This window comes from Oncorhynchus nerka, linkage group LG20 (assembly GCF_034236695.1).
Source record: "Oncorhynchus nerka isolate Pitt River linkage group LG20, Oner_Uvic_2.0, whole genome shotgun sequence".
In the NCBI taxonomy this organism is placed as follows: domain Eukaryota; kingdom Metazoa; phylum Chordata; class Actinopteri; order Salmoniformes; family Salmonidae; genus Oncorhynchus; species Oncorhynchus nerka.
Window position 1 is genome coordinate 20,691,349 of NC_088415.1, and position 23,969 is coordinate 20,715,317.

The window sequence follows — 23,969 nt, forward strand, 5'->3', positions numbered from 1 at the left end:
ATGTGAAGTATCCTCCCAGTCCACACTGGGAAGTATCCTCCCTGTCCACACTGTGAAGTATCCTCCGTGCCCACACTGTGAAGTAGCCACCCAGTCCACACTGTAAAGATACTGATCCTAGCCTAATCTCCACCAACACTAGCTGATAAATAGCTGCCTGCCTGCCTGCCTGCCTGCCTGCCTGCCTGCCTGCCTGCCTGCCTGCCTGCCTGCCTGTCTTTGCTCTGCCTGCTCTCTGCTTCCACTGCCATGAACAGCTTTTGTGCCTTGAACAGCTCTGATGACCACTGCTGTCGTGTGTGTCCATTGGAGGGTGTGTGTGTGTGTGTGTGTGTGTGTGTGTGTGTGTGTGTGTGTGTGTGTGTGTGTGTGTGTGTGTGTGTGTGTTGGCATGCTTCGCTGGCAAAGCAGAACTAATGCTGTTTAAGTATAGATCCTCACAGATCAGTGATGAGGGAAATGAGGCCACAGAAATGGGCAAGACATGCACACACCACCCATCATTGAATCTGACCCAATGGCAGCATGACAGTATGTTGTGGGAAAGACAATGCTTCCTTTGACTTCCATTAACCAATGCTCCTGTTCCACTTATCTCATCTATCACATTGGTCTTAGGACTTAACAGGAAGAGACTCACCCTCTGTTGCTGACTGTGGATTTCTTCAGGTGGACATAGCTGGCTGGGAATATACCCTGCTGGATGGATAGGGCAAAAGTGTTAAAAAGAGAGTAGCAAGGTCCTGCAACTGAAGACCATAGTCGTCTACATGCATGTAAACAGTATGTCCCACATGTTGCATGTGTGTCCTGTGTTGTACTTGTTATGCTTTGGTCAACTGTAATGTGGAGCAGTTGTTAGAGGACTAGAGCTGTGTTGACAGAGAAAGACTACTGTAGCAACAAGCTACTCTTAGATTGTGGCTATTTTAATACTGCTCTAACTCTCTCTGACACACACACATACACTAGCATGCATGCACACACACAAACACAGACACACACACAAGCTGCATATGCAGAAGTGCCATCCCAATTGTAGCTGAGCTGGGGAGGACAGAACAGTGCAAACTGCCACCCGTGCAGTTCCTCTTTTTGCTATAATCTGACAGATTTGATGAATTGGCCACGGTAAGCACAGCTGATTGTGACAGCTCAGGGAGAGTATGAGCGAGGGAGTGTGGGAGGAAGAGTACATAACAAAATGGAGGCGTGTTGGTGGGGGACTGTAAATAGCTCATGAAAGTAGTGAAAGCAGGACGGGCATTAGCATTACATAAGACCTTGAGAGATCTGCCAGGATTGTGAGAAGTTTTTTGTGTGTCTTTCTGGAACAGTATGTTATCTGACATAACTCTAGATCTTACTGACCTTTGACTTCAGGTCGGTTTCAAAGAATGATGAGACAAAAGAGGTATCTGTAGCCTGGTCCCAGATCTGTAGATCAGTGCTTTATCCCTCTGTCCAGCACTGTCATGACATTGTAGACGAGTACACCACATACAGATCGGGGACCGGGGCCAGGCTAAGGCATCACTGGTTTCCCAGCTTATTAAGATACTGACTGAGTGACTGGTATCAGATGTCAGACATTTTGATTTGGAATATGAAGCCGGAGGAACGGGTACGGTAATAGACATGGTTTACTAAACAATCGATTGGATCGGAAGAGGATGTGTCAGTAATATTTCATAATAATTTACTGCAGTGCAGAATATTGATCAATGGCAGAAGCCATGGTGGTGCATTGCTTGGAGGTACTGTACATATTTAGTTCAAACATAGTGTACGCAAGGTACACACATCCAATAAACTTCCACAGCTGCAGGAAGGAACAGTACCATCTTTGGTCTCTTGGCTGTCCCACCCCAACGGGAGGTCAGCACCCACTCAGCCCAAAGTTCTTCTCTGTCCTGGCACCCCAATGATAGAAACAGCTTCCCCTGATGCTAGGGGAACAAAGTCCCTGCCTATCTTCTGAAAATGTCTGAAACCATACCTCTTCAACGAGTATCTTAAATAAGAAAACTCAGTCTTATCCCTACCCCAAAAAAATAACAAATAAACTTGCACTTGATTTTTCCTACTAGCACTGACTTTGCTGATAACTTATTTGAGGAAAACATGTATTACTACAACTATGATATGTGGTTGTCTCACCTAGCTATCTTAAGATGAATGCACTAACTGTAAGTCACTCTGGATAAGAGCGTCTGCTAAATCAGTGGACCCCAGCATTTTTTGGTTACTGTAGCACAAACTGAATTTTGCTCTGACTGGCGTATTCCTGAAGTACCCCCTGCTGTGTATTTTACCAGTAGGTCTATGGTCTCAAGGGTCTTCTTAAGTACTGTACCTCCTGTGTATTTTACCAGTAGGTCTATGGTCTCAAGGGTCTTCTTATGTACTGTACCTCCTGTGCATTTTACCAGTAGGTCTATGGTCTCAAGGGTCTTCTTATGTACTGTACCTCCTGTGCATTTTACCAGTAGGTCTATGGTCTCAAGGGTCATCTTATGTACTGTACCTCCTGTGCATTTTACCAGTAGGTCTATGGTCTCAATGGTCTTCTTATGTACTGTACCTCCTGTGTATTTTACCAGTAGGTCTATGGTCTCAATGGTCTTCTTATGTACTGTACCTCCTGTGTATTTTACCAGTAGGTCTGTCTAAGGGTCTTCTTATGTACTGTACCTCCTGTGTATTTTACCAGTAGGTCTATGGTCTCAAGGGTCTTCTTAAGTACTGTACCTCCTGTGCATTTTACCAGTAGTTCTATGGTCTCAAGGGTCTTCTTATGTACTGTACCTCCTGTGCATTTTACCAGTAGGTCTATGGTCTCAAGGGTCTTCTTATGTACTGTACCTCCTGTGTATTTTACCAGTAGGTCTATGGTCTCAATGGTCTTCTTAAGTACTGTACCTCCTGTGCATTTTACCAGTAGGTCTATGGTCTCAAGGGTCTTCTTATGTACTGTACCTCCTGTGTATTTTACCAGTAGGTCTATGATCTCAATGGTCTTCTTAAGTACTGTACCTCCTGTGCATTTTACCAGTAGGTCTATGGTCTCAAGGGTCTTCTTATGTACTGTACCTCCTGTGTATTTTACCAGTAGGTCTATGGTCTCAAGGGTCTTCTCATGTACTGTACCTCCTGTGCATTTTACCAGTAGGTCTATGGTCTCAAGGGTCTTCTTATGTACTGTACCTCCTGTGTATTTTACCAGTAGGTCTATGGTCTCAAGGGTCTTCTTATGTACTGTACCTCCTGTGTATTTTACCAGTAGGTCTATGGTCTCAAGGGTCTTCTTAAGTACTGTACCTCCTGTGTATTTTACCAGTAGGTCTATGGTCTCAAGGGTCTTCTTATGTACTGTACCTCCTGTGTATTTTACCAGTAGGTCTGTCTCAAGGGTCTTCTTATGTACTGTACCTCCTGTGTATTTTACCAGTAGGTCTATGGTCTCAATGGTCTTCTTAAGTACTGTACCTCCTGTGCATTTTACCAGTAGGTCTATGGTCTCAAGGGTCTTCTTATGTACTGTACCTCCTGTGCATTTTACCAGTAGGTCTGTCTCAAGGGTCTTCTTATGTACTGTACCTCCTGTGTATTTTACCAGTAGGTCTATGGTCTCAATGGTCTTCTTAAGTACTGTACCTCCTGTGCATTTTACCAGTAGGTCTATGGTCTCAAGGGTCTTCTTAAGTACTGTACCTCCTGTGCATTTTACCAGTAGGTCTATGGTCTCAAGGGTCTTCTTATGTACTGTACCTCCTGTGCATTTTACCAGTAGGTCTATGGTCTCAAGGGTCTTCTTATGTACTGTACCTCCTGTGTATTTTACCAGTAGGTATATGGTCTCAATGGTCTTCTTAAGTACTGTACCTCCTGTGCATTTTACCAGTAGGTCTATGGTCTCAAGGGTCTTCTTAAGTACTGTACCTCCTGTGCATTTTACCAGTAGGTCTATGGTCTCAAGGGTCTTCTTATGTACTGTACCTCCTGTATTTTACCAGTAGGTCTATGGTCTCAATGGTCTTCTTAAGTACTGTACCTCCTGTGTATTTTACCAGTAGGTCTATGGTCTCAAGGGTCTTCTTATGTACTGTACCTCCTGTGTATTTTACCAGTAGGTCTATGGTCTCAAGGGTCTTCTTATGTACTGTACCTCCTTTGTATTTTACCAGCAGGTCTATGGTCTCAAGGGTCTTCTTAAGTACTGTACCTCCTGTGTATTTTACCAGTAGGTCTATGGTCTCAAGGGTCTTCTTATGTACTGTACCTCCTGTGTATTTTACCAGTAGGTCTGTCTCAAGGGTCTTCTTATGTACTGTACCTCCTGTGTATTTTACCAGTAGGTCTATGGTCTCAATGGTCTTCTTAAGTACTGTACCTCCTGTGCATTTTACCAGTAGGTCTATGGTCTCAAGGGTCTTCTTAAGTACTGTACCTCCTGTGCATTTTACCAGTAGGTCTATGGTCTCAAGGGTCTTCTTATGTACTGTACCTCCTGTGTATTTTACCAGTAGGTCTATGGTCTCAAGGGTCTTCTTATGTACTGTACCTCCTGTGTATTTTACCAGTAGGTCTATGGTCTCAAGGGTCTTCTTAAGTACTGTACCTCCTGTGTATTTTACCAGTAGGTCTATGGTCTCAAGGGTCTTCTTAAGTACTGTACCTCCTGTGTATTTTACCAGTAGGTCTATGGTCTCAAGGGTCTTCTTATGTACTGTATCTCCTGTGTATTTTACCAGTAGGTCTGTCTCAAGGGTCTTCTTATGTACTGTACCTCCTGTGTATTTTATCAGTAGGTCTATGGTCTCAATGGTCTTCTTAAGTACTGTACCGCCTGTGCATTTTACCAGTAGGTCTATGGTCTCAAGGGTCTTCTTAAGTACTGTACCTCCTGTGTATTTTACCAGTAGGTCTATGGTCTCAATGGTATTCTTAAGTACTGTACCTCCTGTGCATTTTACCAGTAGGTCTATGGTCTCAAGGGTCTTCTTAAGTACTGTACCTCCTATGTATTTTACCAGTAGGTCTATGGTATCAAGGGTCTTCTTATGTACTGTACCTCCTGTGTATTTTACCAGTAGGTCTATGGTATCAAGGGTCTTCTTAAGTACTGTACCTCCTGTGCATTTTACCAGTAGTTCTATGGTCTCAAGGGTCTTCTTATGTACTGTACCTCCTGTGCATTTTACCAGTAGGTCTATGGTCTCAAGGATCTTCTTATGTACTGTACCTCCTGTGTATTTTACCAGTAGGTCTATGGTCTCAATGGTCTTCTTAAGGACTGTACCTCCTGTGCATTTTACCAGTAGGTCTATGGTCTCAAGGGTCTTCTTATGTACTGTACCTCCTGTGTATTTTACCAGTAGGTCTATGGTCTCAAGGGTCTTCTTATGTACTGTACCTCCTGTGTATTTTACCAGTAGGTCTATGGTCTCAAGGGTCTTCTTATGTACTGTACCTCCTGTGTATTTTACCAGTAGGTCTATGGTCTCAAGGGTCTTCTTATGTACTGTACCTCCTTTGTATTTTACCAGCAGGTCTATGGTCTCAAGGGTCTTCTTAAGTACTGTACCTCCTGTGTATTTTACCAGTAGGTCTATGGTCTCAAGGGTCTTCTTATGTACTGTACCTCCTTTGTATTTTACCAGCAGGTCTATGGTCTCAAGGGTCTTCTTAAGTACTGTACCTCCTGTGTATTTTACCAGTAGGTCTATGGTCTCAAGGGTCTTCTTATGTACTGTACCTCCTGTGTATTTTACCAGTAGGTCTGTCTCAAGGGTCTTCTTATGTACTGTACCTCCTGTGTATTTTATCAGTAGGTCTATGGTCTCAATGGTCTTCTTAAGTACTGTACCGCCTGTGCATTTTACCAGTAGGTCTATGGTCTCAAGGGTCTTCTTAAGTACTGTACCTCCTGTGTATTTTACCAGTAGGTCTATGGTCTCAATGGTATTCTTAAGTACTGTACCTCCTGTGCATTTTACCAGTAGGTCTATGGTCTCAAGGGTCTTCTTAAGTACTGTACCTCCTATGTATTTTACCAGTAGGTCTATGGTATCAAGGGTATTCTTATGTACTGTACCTCCTGTGTATTTTACCAGTAAGTCTATGGTATCAAGGGTCTTCTTAAGTACTGTACCTCCTGTGCATTTTACCAGTAGTTCTATGGTCTCAAGGGTCTTCTTATGTACTGTACCTCCTGTGCATTTTACCAGTAGGTCTATGGTCTCAAGGATCTTCTTATGTACTGTACCTCCTGTGTATTTTACCAGTAGGTCTATGGTCTCAATGGTCTTCTTAAGGACTGTACCTCCTGTGCATTTTACCAGTAGGTCTATGGTCTCAAGGGTCTTCTTATGTACTGTACCTCCTGTGTATTTTACCAGTAGGTCTATGGTCTCAAGGGTCTTCTTATGTACTGTACCTCCTGTGTATTTTACCAGTAGGTCTATGGTCTCAAGGGTCTTCTTATGTACTGTACCTCCTGTGTATTTTACCAGTAGGTCTATGGTCTCAAGGGTCTTCTTATGTACTGTACCTCCTGTGTATTTTACCAGTAGGTCTATGGTCTCAAGGGTCTTCTTATGTACTGTACCTCCTTTGTATTTTACCAGTAGGTCTATGGTCTCAAGGGTCTTCTTAAGTACTGTACCTCCTGTGTATTTTACCAGTAGGTCTATGGTCTCAAGGGTCTTCTTATGTACTGTACCTCCTGTGTATTTTACCAGTAGGTCTATGGTCTCAAGGGTCTTCTTATGTACTGTACCTCCTGTGTATTTTACCAGTAGGTCTATGGTCTCAATGGTCTTCTTAAGTACTGTACCTCCTGTGCATTTTACCAGTAGGTCTATGGTCTCAAGGGTCTTCTTAAGTACTGTACCTCCTGTGCATTTTACCAGTAGGTCTATGGTCTCAAGGGTCTTCTTATGTACTGTACCTCCTGTGTATTTTACCAGTAGGTCTATGGTCTCAAGGGTCTTCTTAAGTACTGTACCTCCTGTGTATTTTACCAGTAGGTCTATGGTCTCAAGGGTCTTCTTAAGTACTGTACCTCCTGTGTATTTTACCAGTAGGTCTATGGTCTCAAGGGTCTTCTTAAGTACTGTACCTCCTGTGTATTTTACCAGTAGGTCTATGGTCTCAAGGGTCTTCTTATGTACTGTACCTCCTGTGTATTTTACCAGTAGGTCTATGGTCTCAAGGGTCTTCTTATGTACTGTACCTCCTGTGTATTTTATCAGTAGGTCTATGGTCTCAATGGTCTTCTTAAGTACTGTACCGCCTGTGCATTTTACCAGTAGGTCTATGGTCTCAAGGGTCTTCTTAAGTACTGTACCTCCTGTGTATTTTACCAGTAGGTCTATGGTCTCAATGGTATTCTTAAGTACTGTACCTCCTGTGCATTTTACCAGTAGGTCTATGGTCTCAAGGGTCTTCTTAAGTACTGTACCTCCTATGTATTTTACCAGTAGGTCTATGGTCTCAAGGGTCTTCTTATGTACTGTACCTCCTGTGTATTTTACCAGTAGGTCTATGGTCTCAAGGGTCTTCTTAAGTACTGTACCTCCTGTGCATTTTACCAGTAGTTCTATGGTCTCAAGGGTCTTCTTATGTACTGTACCTCCTGTGCATTTTACCAGTAGGTCTATGGTCTCAAGGGTCTTCTTATGTACTGTACCTCCTGTGTATTTTACCAGTAGGTCTATGGTCTCAATGGTCTTCTTAAGGACTGTACCTCCTGTGCATTTTACCAGTAGGTCTATGGTCTCAAGGGTCTTCTTATGTACTGTACCTCCTGTGTATTTTACCAGTAGGTCTATGGTCTCAAGGGTCTTCTTATGTACTGTACCTCCTGTGTATTTTACCAGTAGGTCTATGGTCTCAAGGGTCTTCTTATGTACTGTACCTCCTGTGTATTTTACCAGTAGGTCTATGGTCTCAAGGGTCTTCTTAAGTACTGTACCTCCTGTGTATTTTACCAGTAGGTCTATGGTCTCAAGGGTCTTCTTATGTACTGTACCTCCTGTGCATTTTACCAGTAGGTCTATGGTCTCAAGGGTCTTCTTATGTACTGTACCTCCTGTGTATTTTACCAGTAGGTCTATGGTCTCAATGGTCTTCTTAAGTACTGTACCTCCTGTGCATTTTACCAGTAGGTCTATGGTCTCAAGGGTCTTCTTAAGTACTGTACCTCCGGTATATTTTAATAGTAGGTCTATGGTCTCAAGGGTCTTCTTATGTACTGTACCTCCTATGTATTTTACCAGTAGGTCTATGGTATCAAGGGTCTTCTTATGTACTGTACCTCCTGTGCATTTTACCAGTAGGTCTATGGTCTCAAGGGTCTTCTTATGTACTGTACCTCCTGTGCATTTTACCAGTAGGTCTATGGTCTCAAGGGTCTTCTTATGTACTGTACCTCCTGTGTATTTTACCAGTAGGTCTATGGTCTCAAGGGTCTTCTTATGTACTGTACCTCCTGTGTATTTTACCAGTAGGTCTATGGTCTCAAGGGTATTCTTAATTACTGTACCTCCTGTGCATTTTACCAGTAGTTCTATGGTCTCAAGGGTCTTCTTATGTACTGTACCTCCTGTGCATTTTACCAGTAGGTCTATGGTCTCAAGGGTCTTCTTATGTACTGTACCTCCTGTGTATTTTACCAGTAGGTCTATGGTCTCAATGGTCTTCTTAAGTACTGTACCTCCTGTGCATTTTACCAGTAGGTCTATGGTCTCAAGGGTCTTCTTATGTACTGCACCTCCTGTGTATTTTACCAGTAGGTCTATGGTCTCAATGGTCTTCTTATGTAATGTACCTCCTGTGCATTTTACCTGTAGGTCTATGGTCTCAAGGGTCTTCTTATGTACTGCACCTCCTGTGTATTTTACCAGTAGGTCTATGGTCTCAAGGGTCTTCTTATGTACTGTACCTCCTGTGTATTTTACCAGTAGGTCTATGGTATCAAGGGTCTTCTTAAGTACTGTACCTCCTGTGCATTTTACCAGTAGTTCTATGGTCTCAAGGGTCTTCTTATGTACTGTACCTCCTGTGCATTTTACCAGTAGGTCTATGGTCTCAAGGATCTTCTTATGTACTGTACCTCCTGTGTATTTTACCAGTAGGTCTATGGTCTCAATGGTCTTCTTAAGGACTGTACCTCCTGTGCATTTTACCAGTAGGTCTATGGTCTCAAGGGTCTTCTTATGTACTGTACCTCCTGTGTATTTTACCAGTAGGTCTATGGTCTCAAGGGTCTTCTTATGTACTGTACCTCCTGTGTATTTTACCAGTAGGTCTATGGTCTCAAGGGTCTTCTTATGTACTGTACCTCCTGTGTATTTTACCAGTAGGTCTATGGTCTCAAGGGTCTTCTTAAGTACTGTACCTCCTGTGTATTTTACCAGTAGGTCTATGGTCTCAAGGGTCTTCTTATGTACTGTACTCCTGTGCATTTTACCAGTAGGTCTATGGTCTCAAGGGTCTTCTTATGTACTGTACCTCCTGTGTATTTTACCAGTAGGTCTATGGTCTCAATGGTCTTCTTAAGTACTGTACCTCCTGTGCATTTTACCAGTAGGTCTATGGTCTCAAGGGTCTTCTTAAGTACTGTACCTCCGGTATATTTTAATAGTAGGTCTATGGTCTCAAGGGTCTTCTTATGTACTGTACCTCCTATGTATTTTACCAGTAGGTCTATGGTATCAAGGGTCTTCTTATGTACTGTACCTCCTGTGCATTTTACCAGTAGGTCTATGGTCTCAAGGGTCTTCTTATGTACTGTACCTCCTGTGCATTTTACCAGTAGGTCTATGGTCTCAAGGGTCTTCTTATGTACTGTACCTCCTGTGTATTTTACCAGTAGGTCTATGGTCTCAAGGGTCTTCTTATGTACTGTACCTCCTGTGTATTTTACCAGTAGGTCTATGGTCTCAAGGGTATTCTTAATTACTGTACCTCCTGTGCATTTTACCAGTAGTTCTATGGTCTCAAGGGTCTTCTTATGTACTGTACCTCCTGTGCATTTTACCAGTAGGTCTATGGTCTCAAGGGTCTTCTTATGTACTGTACCTCCTGTGTATTTTACCAGTAGGTCTATGGTCTCAATGGTCTTCTTAAGTACTGTACCTCCTGTGCATTTTACCAGTAGGTCTATGGTCTCAAGGGTCTTCTTATGTACTGCACCTCCTGTGTATTTTACCAGTAGGTCTATGGTCTCAATGGTCTTCTTATGTAATGTACCTCCTGTGCATTTTACCTGTAGGTCTATGGTCTCAAGGGTCTTCTTATGTACTGTACCTCCTGTGTATTTTACCAGTAGGTCTATGGTCTCAAGGGTCTTCTTATGTACTGTACCTCCTGTGTATTTTACCAGTAGGTCTATGGTCTCAAGGGTCTTCTTATGTACTGTACCTCCTGTGTATTTTACCAGTAGGTCTATGGTCTCAAGGGTCTTCTTAAGTACTGTACCTCCTGTGTATTTTACCAGTAGGTCTATGGTCTCAAGGGTCTTCTTATGTACTGTACCTCCTGTGCATTTTACCAGTAGGTCTATGGTCTCAAGGGTCTTCTTAAGTACTGTACCTCCTGTGTATTTTACCAGTAGGTCTATGGTCTCAATGGTCTTCTTAAGTACTGTACCTCCTGTGCATTTTACCAGTAGGTCTATGGTCTCAAGGGTCTTCTTATGTACTGTACCTCCTGTGTATTTTACCAGTAGGTCTATGGTCTCAAGGGTCTTCTTATGTACTGTACCTCCTGTGTATTTTACCAGTAGGTCTATGGTCTCAAGGGTCTTCTTATGTACTGTACCTCCTGTGTATTTTACCAGTAGGTCTATGGTCTCAAGGGTCTTCTTATGTACTGTACCTCCTGTGTATTTTACCAGTAGGTCTATGGTCTCAAGGGTCTTCTTATGTACTGTACCTCCTGTATTTTACCAGTAGGTCTGTCTCAAGGGTCTTCTTATGTACTGTACCTCCTGTGTATTTTACCAGTAGGTCTATGGTCTCAAGGGTCTTCTTAAGTACTGTACCTCCTGTGTATTTTACCAGTAGGTCAGTCTCAAGGTCTTCTTAAGTACTGTACCTCCTGTGCATTTTACTAGTAGGTCTGGTCTCAATGGTCTTCTTAAGTACTGTACCTCCTGTGCATTTTACCAGTAGGTCTATGGTCTCAGGGGTCTTCTTATGTACTGTACCTCCTGTGTATTTTACCAGTAGGTCTATGGTCTCAAGGGTCTTCTTATGTACTGTACCTCCTGTGCATTTTACCAGTAGGTCTATGGTCTCAAGGGTCTTCTTATGTACTGTACCTCCTGTGTATTTTACCAGTAGGTCTATGGTCTCAATGGTCTTCTTAAGTACTGTACCTCCTGTGCATTTTACCAGTAGGTCTATGGTCTCAAGGGTCTTCTTAAGTACTGTACCTCCGGTATATTTTAATAGTAGGTCTATGGTCTCAAGGGTCTTCTTATGTACTGTACCTCCTATGTATTTTACCAGTAGGTCTATGGTATCAAGGGTCTTCTTATGTACTGTACCTCCTGTGCATTTTACCAGTAGGTCTATGGTCTCAAGGGTCTTCTTATGTATTGTACCTCCTGTGCATTTTACCAGTAGGTCTATGGTCTCAAGGGTCTTCTTATGTACTGTACCTCCTGTGTATTTTACCAGTAGGTCTATGGTCTCAAGGGTCTTCTTATGTACTGTACCTCCTGTGTATTTTACCAGTAGGTCTATGGTCTCAAGGGTATTCTTAATTACTGTACCTCCTGTGCATTTTACCAGTAGTTCTATGGTCTCAAGGGTCTTCTTATGTACTGTACCTCCTGTGCATTTTACCAGTAGGTCTATGGTCTCAAGGGTCTTCTTATGTACTGTACCTCCTGTGTATTTTACCAGTAGGTCTATGGTCTCAATGGTCTTCTTAAGTACTGTACCTCCTGTGCATTTTACCAGTAGGTCTATGGTCTCAAGGGTCTTCTTATGTACTGCACCTCCTGTGTATTTTACCAGTAGGTCTATGGTCTCAATGGTCTTCTTATGTAATGTACCTCCTGTGCATTTTACCTGTAGGTCTATGGTCTCAAGGGTCTTCTTATGTACTGTACCTCCTGTGTATTTTACCAGTAGGTCTATGGTCTCAAGGGTCTTCTTATGTACTGTACCTCCTGTGTATTTTACCAGTAGGTCTATGGTCTCAAGGGTCTTCTTATGTACTGTACCTCCTGTGTATTTTACCAGTAGGTCTATGGTCTCAAGGGTCTTCTTAAGTACTGTACCTCCTGTGTATTTTACCAGTAGGTCTATGGTCTCAAGGGTCTTCTTATGTACTGTACCTCCTGTGCATTTTACCAGTAGGTCTATGGTCTCAAGGGTCTTCTTATGTACTGTACCTCCTGTGTATTTTACCAGTAGGTCTATGGTCTCAATGGTCTTCTTAAGTACTGTACCTCCTGTGCATTTTACCAGTAGGTCTATGGTCTCAAGGGTCTTCTTATGTACTGTACCTCCTGTGTATTTTACCAGTAGGTCTATGGTCTCAAGGGTCTTCTTATGTACTGTACCTCCTGTGTATTTTACCAGTAGGTCTATGGTCTCAAGGGTCTTCTTATGTACTGTACCTCCTGTGTATTTTACCAGTAGGTCTATGGTCTCAAGGGTCTTCTTAAGTACTGTACCTCCTGTGTATTTTACCAGTAGGTCTATGGTCTCAAGGGTCTTCTTATGTACTGTACCTCCTGTGTATTTTACCAGTAGGTCTGTCTCAAGGGTCTTCTTATGTACTGTACCTCCTGTGTATTTTACCAGTAGGTCTATGGTCTCAAGGGTCTTCTTAAGTACTGTACCTCCTGTGTATTTTACCAGTAGGTCTATGGTCTCAATGGTCTTCTTAAGTACTGTACCTCCTGTGCATTTTACTAGTAGGTCTATGGTCTCAATGGTCTTCTTAAGTACTGTACCTCCTGTGCATTTTACCAGTAGGTCTATGGTCTCAGGGGTCTTCTTATGTACTGTACCTCCTGTGTATTTTACCAGTAGGTCTATGGTCTCAAGGGTCTTCTTATGTACTGTACCTCCTGTGTATTTTACCAGTAGGTCTATGGTCTCAATGGTCTTCTTAAGTACTGTACCTCCTGTGTATTTTACCAGTAGGTCTATGGTCTCAATGGTCTTCTTAAGTACTGTACCTCCTGTGCATTTTACCAGTAGGTCTATGGTCTCAAGGGTCTTCTTAAGTACTGTACCTCCTGTGCATTTTACCAGTAGGTCTATGGTCTCAAGGGTCTTCTTATGTACTGTACCTCCTGTGTATTTTACCGGTAGGTCTATGGTCTCAAGGGTCTTCTTATGTACTGTACCTCCTGTGCATTTTACCAGTAGGTCTATGGTCTCAAGGATCTTCTTATGTACTGTACCTCCTGTGTATTTTACCAGTAGGTCTATGGTCTCAATGGTCTTCTTAAGGACTGTACCTCCTGTGCATTTTACCAGTAGGTCTATGGTCTCAAGGGTCTTCTTAAGTACTGTACCTCCTGTGCATTTTACCAGTAGGTCTATGGTCTCAAGGGTCTTCTTATGTACTGTACCTCCTGTGCATTTTACCAGTAGGTCTATGGTCTCAAGGGTCTTCTTATGTACTGTACCTCCTGTGTATTTTACCAGTAGGTATATGGTCTCAATGGTCTTCTTAAGTACTGTACCTCCTGTGCATTTTACCAGTAGGTCTATGGTCTCAAGGGTCTTCTTAAGTACTGTACCTCCTGTGCATTTTACCAGTAGGTCTATGGTCTCAAGGGTCTTCTTATGTACTGTACCTCCTGTGTATTTTACCAGTAGGTCTATGGTCTCAATGGTCTTCTTAAGTACTGTACCTCCTGTGTATTTTACCAGTAGGTCTATGGTCTCAAGGGTCTTCTTATGTACTGTACCTCCTGTGTATTTTACCAGTAGGTCTATGGTCTCAAGGGTCTTCTTATGTACTGTACCTCCTTTGTATTTTACCAGCAGGTCTATGGTCTCAAGGGTCTTCTTAAGTACTGTACCTCCTGTGTATTTTACCAGTAGGTCTATGGTCTCAAGGGTCTTCTTATGTACTGTACCTCCTGTGTATTTTACCAGTAGGTCTGTCTCAAGGGTCTTCTTATGTACTGTACCTCCTGTGTATTTTACCAGTAGGTCTATGGTCTCAATGGTCTTCTTAAGTACTGTACCTCCTGTGCATTTTACCAGTAGGTCTATGGTCTCAAGGGTCTTCTTAAGTACTGTACCTCCTGTGCATTTTACCAGTAGGTCTATGGTCTCAAGGGTCTTCTCATGTACTGTACCTCCTGTGTATTTTACCAGTAGGTCTATGGTCTCAAGGGTCTTCTTATGTACTGTACCTCCTGTGTATTTTACCAGTAGGTCTATGGTCTCAAGTGTCTTCTTATGTACTGTACCTCCTGTGTATTTTACCAGTAGGTCTATGGTCTCAAGGGTCTTCTTAAGTACTGTACCTCCTGTGTATTTTACCAGTAGGTCTATGGTCTCAAGGGTCTTCTTATGTACTGTATCTCCTGTGTATTTTACCAGTAGGTCTGTCTCAAGGGTCTTCTTATGTACTGTACCTCCTGTGTATTTTATCAGTAGGTCTATGGTCTCAATGGTCTTCTTAAGTACTGTACCGCCTGTGCATTTTACCAGTAGGTCTATGGTCTCAAGGGTCTTCTTAAGTACTGTACCTCCTGTGTATTTTACCAGTAGGTCTATGGTCTCAATGGTATTCTTAAGTACTGTACCTCCTGTGTATTTTACCAGTAGGTCTATGGTCTCAATGGTCTTCTTAAGTACTGTACCTCCTGTGCATTTTACCAGTAGGTCTATGGTCTCAAGGGTCTTCTTAAGTACTGTACCTCCTGTGCATTTTACCAGTAGGTCTATGGTCTCAAGGGTCTTCTTAAGTACTGTACCTCCTGTGCATTTTACCAGTAGGTATATGGTCTCAATGGTCTTCTTAAGTACTGTACCTCCTGTGCATTTTACCAGTAGGTCTATGGTCTCAAGGGTCTTCTTAAGTACTGTACCTCCTGTGCATTTTACCAGTAGGTCTATGGTCTCAAGGGTCTTCTTATGTACTGTACCTCCTGTGTATTTTACCAGTAGGTCTATGGTCTCAATGGTCTTCTTAAGTACTGTACCTCCTGTGTATTTTACCAGTAGGTCTATGGTCTCAAGGGTCTTCTTATGTACTGTACCTCCTTGTATTTTACCAGTAGGTCTATGGTCTCAAGGGTCTTCTTATGTACTGTACCTCCTGTGTATTTTACCAGTAGGTCTATGGTCTCAAGGGTCTTCTTATGTACTGTACCTCCTGTGTATTTTACCAGTAGGTCTATGGTCTCAAGGGTCTTCTTATGTACTGTACCTCCTGTGTATTTTACCAGTAGGTCTGTCTCAAGGGTCTTCTTATGTACTGTACCTCCTGTGTATTTTACCAGTAGGTCTATGGTCTCAATGGTCTTCTTAAGTACTGTACCTCCTGTGCATTTTACCAGTAGGTCTATGGTCTCAAGGGTCTTCTTATGTACTGTACCTCCTGTGTATTTTACCAGTAGGTCTATGGTCTCAAGGGTCTTCTTATGTACTGTACCTCCTGTGTATTTTACCAGTAGGTCTATGGTCTCAAGGGTCTTCTTATGTACTGTACCTCCTGTGTATTTTACCAGTAGGTCTATGGTCTCAAGTGTCTTCTTATGTACTGTACCTCCTGTGTATTTTACCAGTAGGTCTATGGTCTCAAGGGTCTTCTTAAGTACTGTACCTCCTGTGTATTTTACCAGTAGGTCTATGGTCTCAAGGGTCTTCTTATGTACTGTATCTCCTGTGTATTTTACCAGTAGGTCTGTCTCAAGGGTCTTCTTATGTACTGTACCTCCTGTGTATTTTATCAGTAGGTCTATGGTCTCAATGGTCTTCTTAAGTACTGTACCGCCTGTGCATTTTACCAGTAGGTCTATGGTCTCAAGGGTCTTCTTAAGTACTGTACCTCCTGTGTATTTTACCAGTAGGTCTATGGTCTCAATGGTATTCTTAAGTACTGTACCTCCTGTGCATTTTACCAGTAGGTCTATGGTCTCAAGGGTCTTCTTATGTACTGTATCTCCTGTGTATTTTACCAGTAGGTCTGTCTCAAGGGTCTTCTTATGTACTGTACCTCCTGTGTATTTTATCAGTAGGTCTATGGTCTCAAGGGTCTTCTTATGTACTGTACCTCCTGTGTATTTTACCAGTAGGTCTATGGTCTCAATGGTCTTCTTAAGTACTGTACCTCCTGTGTATTTTACCAGTAGGTCTATGGTCTCAAGGGTCTTCTTATGTACTGTACCTCCTTTGTATTTTACCAGCAGGTCTATGGTCTCAAGGGTCTTCTTAAGTACTGTACCTCCTGTGTATTTTACCAGTAGGTCTATGGTCTCAAGGGTCTTCTTATGTACTGTACCTCCTGTGTATTTTACCAGTAGGTCTGTCTCAAGGGTCTTCTTATGTACTGTACCTCCTGTGTATTTTACCAGTAGGTCTGTCTCAAGGGTCTTCTTATGTACTGTACCTCCTGTGTATTTTACCAGTAGGTCTATGGTCTCAATGGTCTTCTTAAGTACTGTACCTCCTGTGCATTTTACCAGTAGGTCTATGGTCTCAAGGGTCTTCTTATGTACTGTACCTCCTGTGTATTTTACCAGTAGGTCTATGGTCTCAAGGGTCTTCTTATGTACTGTACCTCCTGTGTATTTTACCAGTAGGTCTATGGTCTCAAGGGTCTTCTTATGTACTGTACCTCCTGTGTATTTTACCAGTAGGTCTATGGTCTCAAGTGTCTTCTTATGTACTGTACCTCCTGTGTATTTTACCAGTAGGTCTATGGTCTCAAGGGTCTTCTTAAGTACTGTACCTCCTGTGTATTTTACCAGTAGGTCTATGGTCTCAAGGGTCTTCTTATGTACTGTACCTCCTGTGTATTTTACCAGTAGGTCTATGGTATCAAGGGTCTTCTTATGTACTGTACCTCCTGTGCATTTTACCAGTAGGTCTATGGTCTCAAGGGTCTTCTTAAGTACTGTACCTCCTGTGTATTTTACCAGTAGGTCTATGGTCTCAAGGGTCTTCTTATGTACTGTATCTCCTGTGTATTTTACCAGTAGGTCTGTCTCAAGGGTCTTCTTATGTACTGTACCTCCTGTGTATTTTATCAGTAGGTCTATGGTCTCAAGGGTCTTCTTATGTACTGTATCTCCTGTGTATTTTACCAGTAGGTCTGTCTCAAGGGTCTTCTTATGTACTGTACCTCCTGTGTATTTTATCAGTAGGTCTATGGTCTCAATGGTCTTCTTAAGTACTGTACCGCCTGTGCATTTTACCAGTAGGTCTATGGTCTCAAGGGTCTTCTTAAGTACTGTACCTCCTGTGTATTTTACCAGTAGGTCTATGGTCTCAATGGTATTCTTAAGTACTGTACCTCCTGTGCATTTTACCAGTAGGTCTATGGTCTCAAGGGTCTTCTTAAGTACTGTACCTCCTATGTATTTTACCAGTAGGTCTATGGTATCAAGGGTCTTCTTATGTACTGTACCTCCTGTGTATTTTACCAGTAGGTCTATGGTATCAAGGGTCTTCTTAAGTACTGTACCTCCTGTGCATTTTACCAGTAGTTCTATGGTCTCAAGGGTCTTCTTATGTACTGTACCTCCTGTGCATTTTACCAGTAGGTCTATGGTCTCAAGGATCTTCTTATGTACTGTACCTCCTGTGTATTTTACCAGTAGGTCTATGGTCTCAATGGTCTTCTTAAGGACTGTACCTCCTGTGCATTTTACCAGTAGGTCTATGGTCTCAAGGGTCTTCTTATGTACTGTACCTCCTGTGCATTTTACCAGTAGGTCTATGGTCTCAAGGGTCTTCTTATGTACTGTACCTCCTGTGTATTTTACCAGTAGGTCTATGGTCTCAAGGGTCTTCTTATGTACTGTACCTCCTGTGTATTTTACCAGTAGGTCTATGGTCTCAAGGGTCTTCTTATGTACTGTACCTCCTGTGTATTTTACCAGTAGGTCTATGGTCTCAAGGGTCTTCTTAAGTACTGTACCTCCTGTGTATTTTACCAGTAGGTCTATGGTCTCAAGGGTCTTCTTATGTACTGTACCTCCTGTGTATTTTACCAGTAGGTCTGTCTCAAGGGTCTTCTTATGTACTGTACCTCCTGTGTATTTTACCAGTAGGTCTATGGTCTCAAGGGTCTTCTTAAGTACTGTACCTCCTGTATTTTACCAGTAGGTCTATGGTCTCAATGGTCTTCTTAAGTACTGTACCTCCTGTGCATTTTACTAGTAGGTCTATGGTCTCAATGGTCTTCTTAAGTACTGTACCTCCTGTGCATTTTACCAGTAGGTCTATGGTCTCAAGGGTCTTCTTATGTACTGTACCTCCTGTGTATTTTACCAGTAGGTCTATGGTCTCAAGGGTCTTCTTATGTACTGTACCTCCTGTGTATTTTACCAGTAGGTCTATGGTCTCAATGGTCTTCTTAAGTACTGTACCTCCTGTGTATTTTACCAGTAGGTCTATGGTCTCAATGGTCTTCTTAAGTACTGTACCTCCTGTGCATTTTACCAGTAGGTCTATGGTCTCAAGGGTCTTCTTAAGTACTGTACCTCCTGTGCATTTTACCAGTAGGTCTATGGTCTCAAGGGTCTTCTTATGTACTGTACCTCCTGTGTATTTTACCAGTAGGTCTATGGTCTCAAGGGTCTTCTTATGTACTGTACCTCCTGTGCATTTTACCAGTAGGTCTATGGTCTCAAGGGTCTTCTTAAGTACTGTACCTCCTGTGCATTTTACCAGTAGGTCTATGGTCTCAAGGGTCTTCTTATGTACTGTACCTCCTGTGCATTTTACCAGTAGGTCTATGGTCTCAAGGGTCTTCTTATGTACTGTACCTCCTGTGTATTTTACCAGTAGGTCTATGGTCTCAATGGTCTTCTTAAGTACTGTACCTCCTGTGCATTTTACCAGTAGGTCTATGGTCTCAAGGGTCTTCTTATGTACTGTACCTCCTGTGCATTTTACCAGTAGGTCTATGGTCTCAAGGGTCTTCTTATGTACTGTACCTCCTGTGTATTTTACCAGTAGGTCTATGGTCTCAATGGTCTTCTTATGTACTGTACCTCCTGTGTATTTTACCAGTAGGTCTATGGTCTCAAGGGTCTTCTTATGTACTGTACCTCCTGTGTATTTTACCAGTAGGTCTATGGTCTCAAGGGTCTTCTTATGTACTGTACCTCCTGTGTATTTTACCAGTAGGTCTGTCTCAAGGGTCTTCTTATGTACTGTACCTCCTGTGTATTTTACCAGTAGGTCTATGGTCTCAATGGTCTTCTTAAGTACTGTACCTCCTGTGCATTTTACCAGTAGGTCTATGGTCTCAAGGGTCTTCTTAAGTACTGTACCTCCTGTGCATTTTACCAGTAGGTCTATGGTCTCAAGGGTCTTCTTATGTACTGTACCTCCTGTGTATTTTACCAGTAGGTCTATGGTCTCAAGGGTCTTCTTATGTACTGTACCTCCTGTGTATTTTACCAGTAGGTCTATGGTCTCAAGGGTCTTCTTATGTACTGTACCTCCTGTGTATTTTACCAGTAGGTCTGTCTCAAGGGTCTTCTTATGTACTGTACCTCCTGTGTATTTTACCAGTAGGTCTATGGTCTCAATGGTCTTCTTATGTACTGTACCTCCTGTGCATTTTACCAGTAGGTCTATGGTCTCAAGGGTCTTCTTATGTACTGTACCTCCTGTGTATTTTACCAGTAGGTCTATGGTCTCAATGGTCTTCTTAAGTACTGTACCTCCTGTGCATTTTACCAGTAGGTCTATGGTCTCAAGGGTCTTCTTAAGTACTGTACCTCCTGTGTATTTTACCAGTAGGTCTATGGTCTCAAGGGTCTTCTTATGTACTGTACCTCCTGTGTATTTTACCAGTAGGTCTATGGTCTCAAGGGTCTTCTTATGTACTGTACCTCCTGTGCATTTTACCAGTAGGTCTATGGTCTCAAGGGTCTTCTTATGTACTGTACCTCCTGTGTATTTTACCAGTAGGTCTATGGTCTCAATGGTCTTCTTAAGTACTGTACCTCCTGTGCATTTTACCAGTAGGTCTATGGTCTCAAGGGTCTTCTTATGTACTGTACCTCCTGTGCATTTTACCAGTAGGTCTATGGTCTCAAGGGTCTTCTTATGTACTGTACCTCCTGTGTATTTTACCAGTAGGTCTATGGTCTCAAGGGTCTTCTTATGTACTGTACCTCCTGTGTATTTTACCAGTAGGTCTATGGTCTCAAGGGTCTTCTTATGTACTGTACCTCCTGTGTATTTTACCAGTAGGTCTATGGTCTCAAGGGTCTTCTTAAGTACTGTACCTCCTGTGTATTTTACCAGTAGGTCTATGGTCTCAAGGGTCTTCTTATGTACTGTACCTCCTGTGCATTTTACCAGTAGGTCTATGGTCTCAAGGGTCTTCTTATGTACTGTACCTCCTGTGTATTTTACCAGTAGGTCTATGGTCTCAATGGTCTTCTTAAGTACTGTACCTCCTGTGCATTTTACCAGTAGGTCTATGGTCTCAAGGGTCTTCTTAGTACTGTACCTCCTGTGTATATTTTACCAGTAGGTCTATGGTCTCAAGGGTCTTCTTATGTACTGTACCTCCTGTGTATTTTACCAGTAGGTCTATGGTCTCAAGGGTCTTCTTATGTACTGTACCTCCTGTGCATTTTACCAGTAGGTCTATGGTCTCAAGGGTCTTCTTATGTACTGTACCTCCTGTGCATTTTACCAGTAGGTCTATGGTCTCAAGGGTCTTCTTATGTACTGTACCTCCTGTGTATTTTACCAGTAGGTCTATGGTCTCAAGGGTCTTCTTATGTACTGTACCTCCTGTGTATTTTACCAGTAGGTCTATGGTCTCAAGGGTCTTCTTAAGTACTGTACCTCCTGTGCATTTTACCAGTAGGTCTATGGTCTCAAGGGTCTTCTTATGTACTGTACCTCCTGTGCATTTTACCAGTAGGTCTATGGTCTCAAGGGTCTTCTTATGTACTGTACCTCCTGTGTATTTTACCAGTAGGTCTATGGTCTCAATGGTCTTCTTAAGTACTGTACCTCCTCATTTTACCAGTAGGTCTATGGTCTCAAGGGTCTTCTTATGTACTGTACCTCCTGTGTATTTTACCAGTAGGTCTATGGTCTCAATGGTCTTCTTATGTAATGTACCTCCTGTGCATTTTACCTGTAGGTCTATGGTCTCAAGGGTCTTCTTATGTACTGTACCTCCTGTGTATTTTACCAGTAGGTCTATGGTCTCAAGGGTCTTCTTATGTACTGTACCTCCTGTGTATTTTACCAGTAGGTCTATGGTCTCAATGGTCTTCTTAAGTACTGTACCTCCTGTGCATTTTACCAGTAGGTCTATGGTCTCAAGGGTCTTCTTAAGTACTGTACCTCCGGTATATTTTAATAGTAGGTCTATGGTCTCAAGGGTCTTCTTATGTACTGTACCTCCTATGTATTTTACCAGTAGGTCTATGGTATCAAGGGTCTTCTTATGTACTGTACCTCCTGTGCATTTTACCAGTAGGTCTATGGTCTCAAGGGTCTTCTTATGTACTGTACCTCCTGTGCATTTTACCAGTAGGTCTATGGTCTCAAGGGTCTTCTTATGTACTGTACCTCCTGTGTATTTTACCAGTAGGTCTATGGTCTCAAGGGTCTTCTTATGTACTGTACCTCCTGTGTATTTTACCAGTAGGTCTATGGTCTCAAGGGTCTTCTTAAGTACTGTACCTCCTGTGCATTTTACCAGTAGTTCTATGGTCTCAAGGGTCTTCTTATGTACTGTACCTCCTGTGCATTTTACCAGTAGGTCTATGGTCTCAAGGGTCTTCTTATGTACTGTACCTCCTGTGTATTTTACCAGTAGGTCTATGGTCTCAATGGTCTTCTTAAGTACTGTACCTCCTGTGCATTTTACCAGTAGGTCTATGGTCTCAAGGGTCTTCTTATGTACTGCACCTCCTGTGTATTTTACCAGTAGGTCTATGGTCTCAATGGTCTTCTTATGTAATGTACCTCCTGTGCATTTTACCTGTAGGTCTATGGTCTCAAGGGTCTTCTTATGTACTGTACCTCCTGTGTATTTTACCAGTAGGTCTATGGTCTCAAGGGTCTTCTTATGTACTGTACCTCCTGTGTATTTTACCAGTAGGTCTATGGTCTCAAGGGTCTTCTTATGTACTGTACCTCCTGTGTATTTTACCAGTAGGTCTATGGTCTCAAGGGTCTTCTTAAGTACTGTACCTCCTGTGTATTTTACCAGTAGGTCTATGGTCTCAAGGGTCTTCTTATGTACTGTACCTCCTGTGTATTTTACCAGTAGGTCTGTCTCAAGGGTCTTCTTATGTACTGTACCTCCTGTGTATTTTACCAGTAGGTCTATGGTCTCAATGGTCTTCTTAAGTACTGTACCTCCTGTGCATTTTACCAGTAGGTCTATGGTCTCAAGGGTCTTCTTATGTACTGTACCTCCTGTGTATTTTACCAGTAGGTCTATGGTCTCAAGGGTCTTCTTATGTACTGTACCTCCTGTGTATTTTACCAGTAGGTCTATGGTCTCAAGGGTCTTCTTATGTACTGTACCTCCTGTGTATTTTACCAGTAGGTCTATGGTCTCAAGGGTCTTCTTAATGTACTGTACCTCCTGTGTATTTTACCAGTAGGTCTATGGTCTCAAGGGTCTTCTTATGTACTGTACCTCCTGTGTATTTTACCAGTAGGTCTATGGTCTCAAGGGTCTTCTTATGTACTGTACCTCCTGTGTATTTTACCAGTAGGTCTATGGTCTCAATGGTCTTCTTAAGTACTGTACCTCCTGTGTATTTTACCAGTAGGTCTATGGTCTCAATGGTCTTCTTAAGTACTGTACCTCCTGTGCATTTTACCAGTAGGTCTATGGTCTCAAGGGTCTTCTTAAGTACTGTACCTCCTGTGCATTTTACCAGTAGGTCTATGGTCTCAAGGGTCTTCTTATGTACTGTACCTCCTGTGTATTTTACCAGTAGGTCTATGGTCTCAAGGGTCTTCTTATGTACTGTACCTCCTGTGCATTTTACCAGTAGGTCTATGGTCTCAAGGGTCTTCTTATGTACTGTACCTCCTGTGTATTTTACCAGTAGGTCTATGGTCTCAATGGTCTTCTTAAGGACTGTACCTCCTGTGCATTTTACCAGTAGGTCTATGGTCTCAAGGGTCTTTTTATGTACTGTACCTCCTGTGCATTTTACCAGTAGGTCTATGGTCTCAAGGGTCTTCTTATGTACTGTACCTCCTGTGTATTTTACCAGTAGGTCTATGGTCTCAAGGGTCTTCTTATGTACTGTACCTCCTGTGTATTTTACCAGTAGGTCTATGGTCTCAAGGGTCTTCTTATGTACTGTACCTCCTGTGTATTTTACCAGTAGGTCTATGGTCTCAAGGGTCTTCTTAAGTACTGTACCTCCTGTGTATTTTACCAGTAGGTCTATGGTCTCAAGGGTCTTCTTATGTACTGTACCTCCTGTGCATTTTACCAGTAGGTCTATGGTCTCAAGGGTATTCTTATGTACTGTACCTCCTGTGTATTTTACCAGTAGGTCTATGGTCTCAATGGTCTTCTTAAGTACTGTACCTCCTGTGCATTTTACCAGTAGGTCTATGGTCTCAAGGGTCTTCTTATGTACTGTACCTCCTGTGTATTTTACCAGTAGGTCTATGGTCTCAAGGGTCTTCTTATGTACTGTACCTCCTGTGTATTTTACCAGTAGGTCTATGGTCTCAATGGTCTTCTTAAGTACTGTACCTCCTGTGTATTTTACCAGTAGGTCTATGGTC

At 42.4% G+C, this 23,969-nt stretch overlaps 1 protein-coding gene across 1 annotated transcript in view; it reads right to left on the minus strand.

Annotated features, from left to right (window-relative positions):
• The window catches only part of LOC115102025 (dedicator of cytokinesis protein 3-like), a 135,813-nt gene that overhangs the window by 54,069 nt on the left and 57,775 nt on the right, over window positions 1-23,969 (minus strand). The window contains 1 exon segment of the mRNA XM_065006042.1: window positions 641-699. Within this exon segment, the coding sequence (XP_064862114.1) occupies window positions 641-699 (59 nt within the window).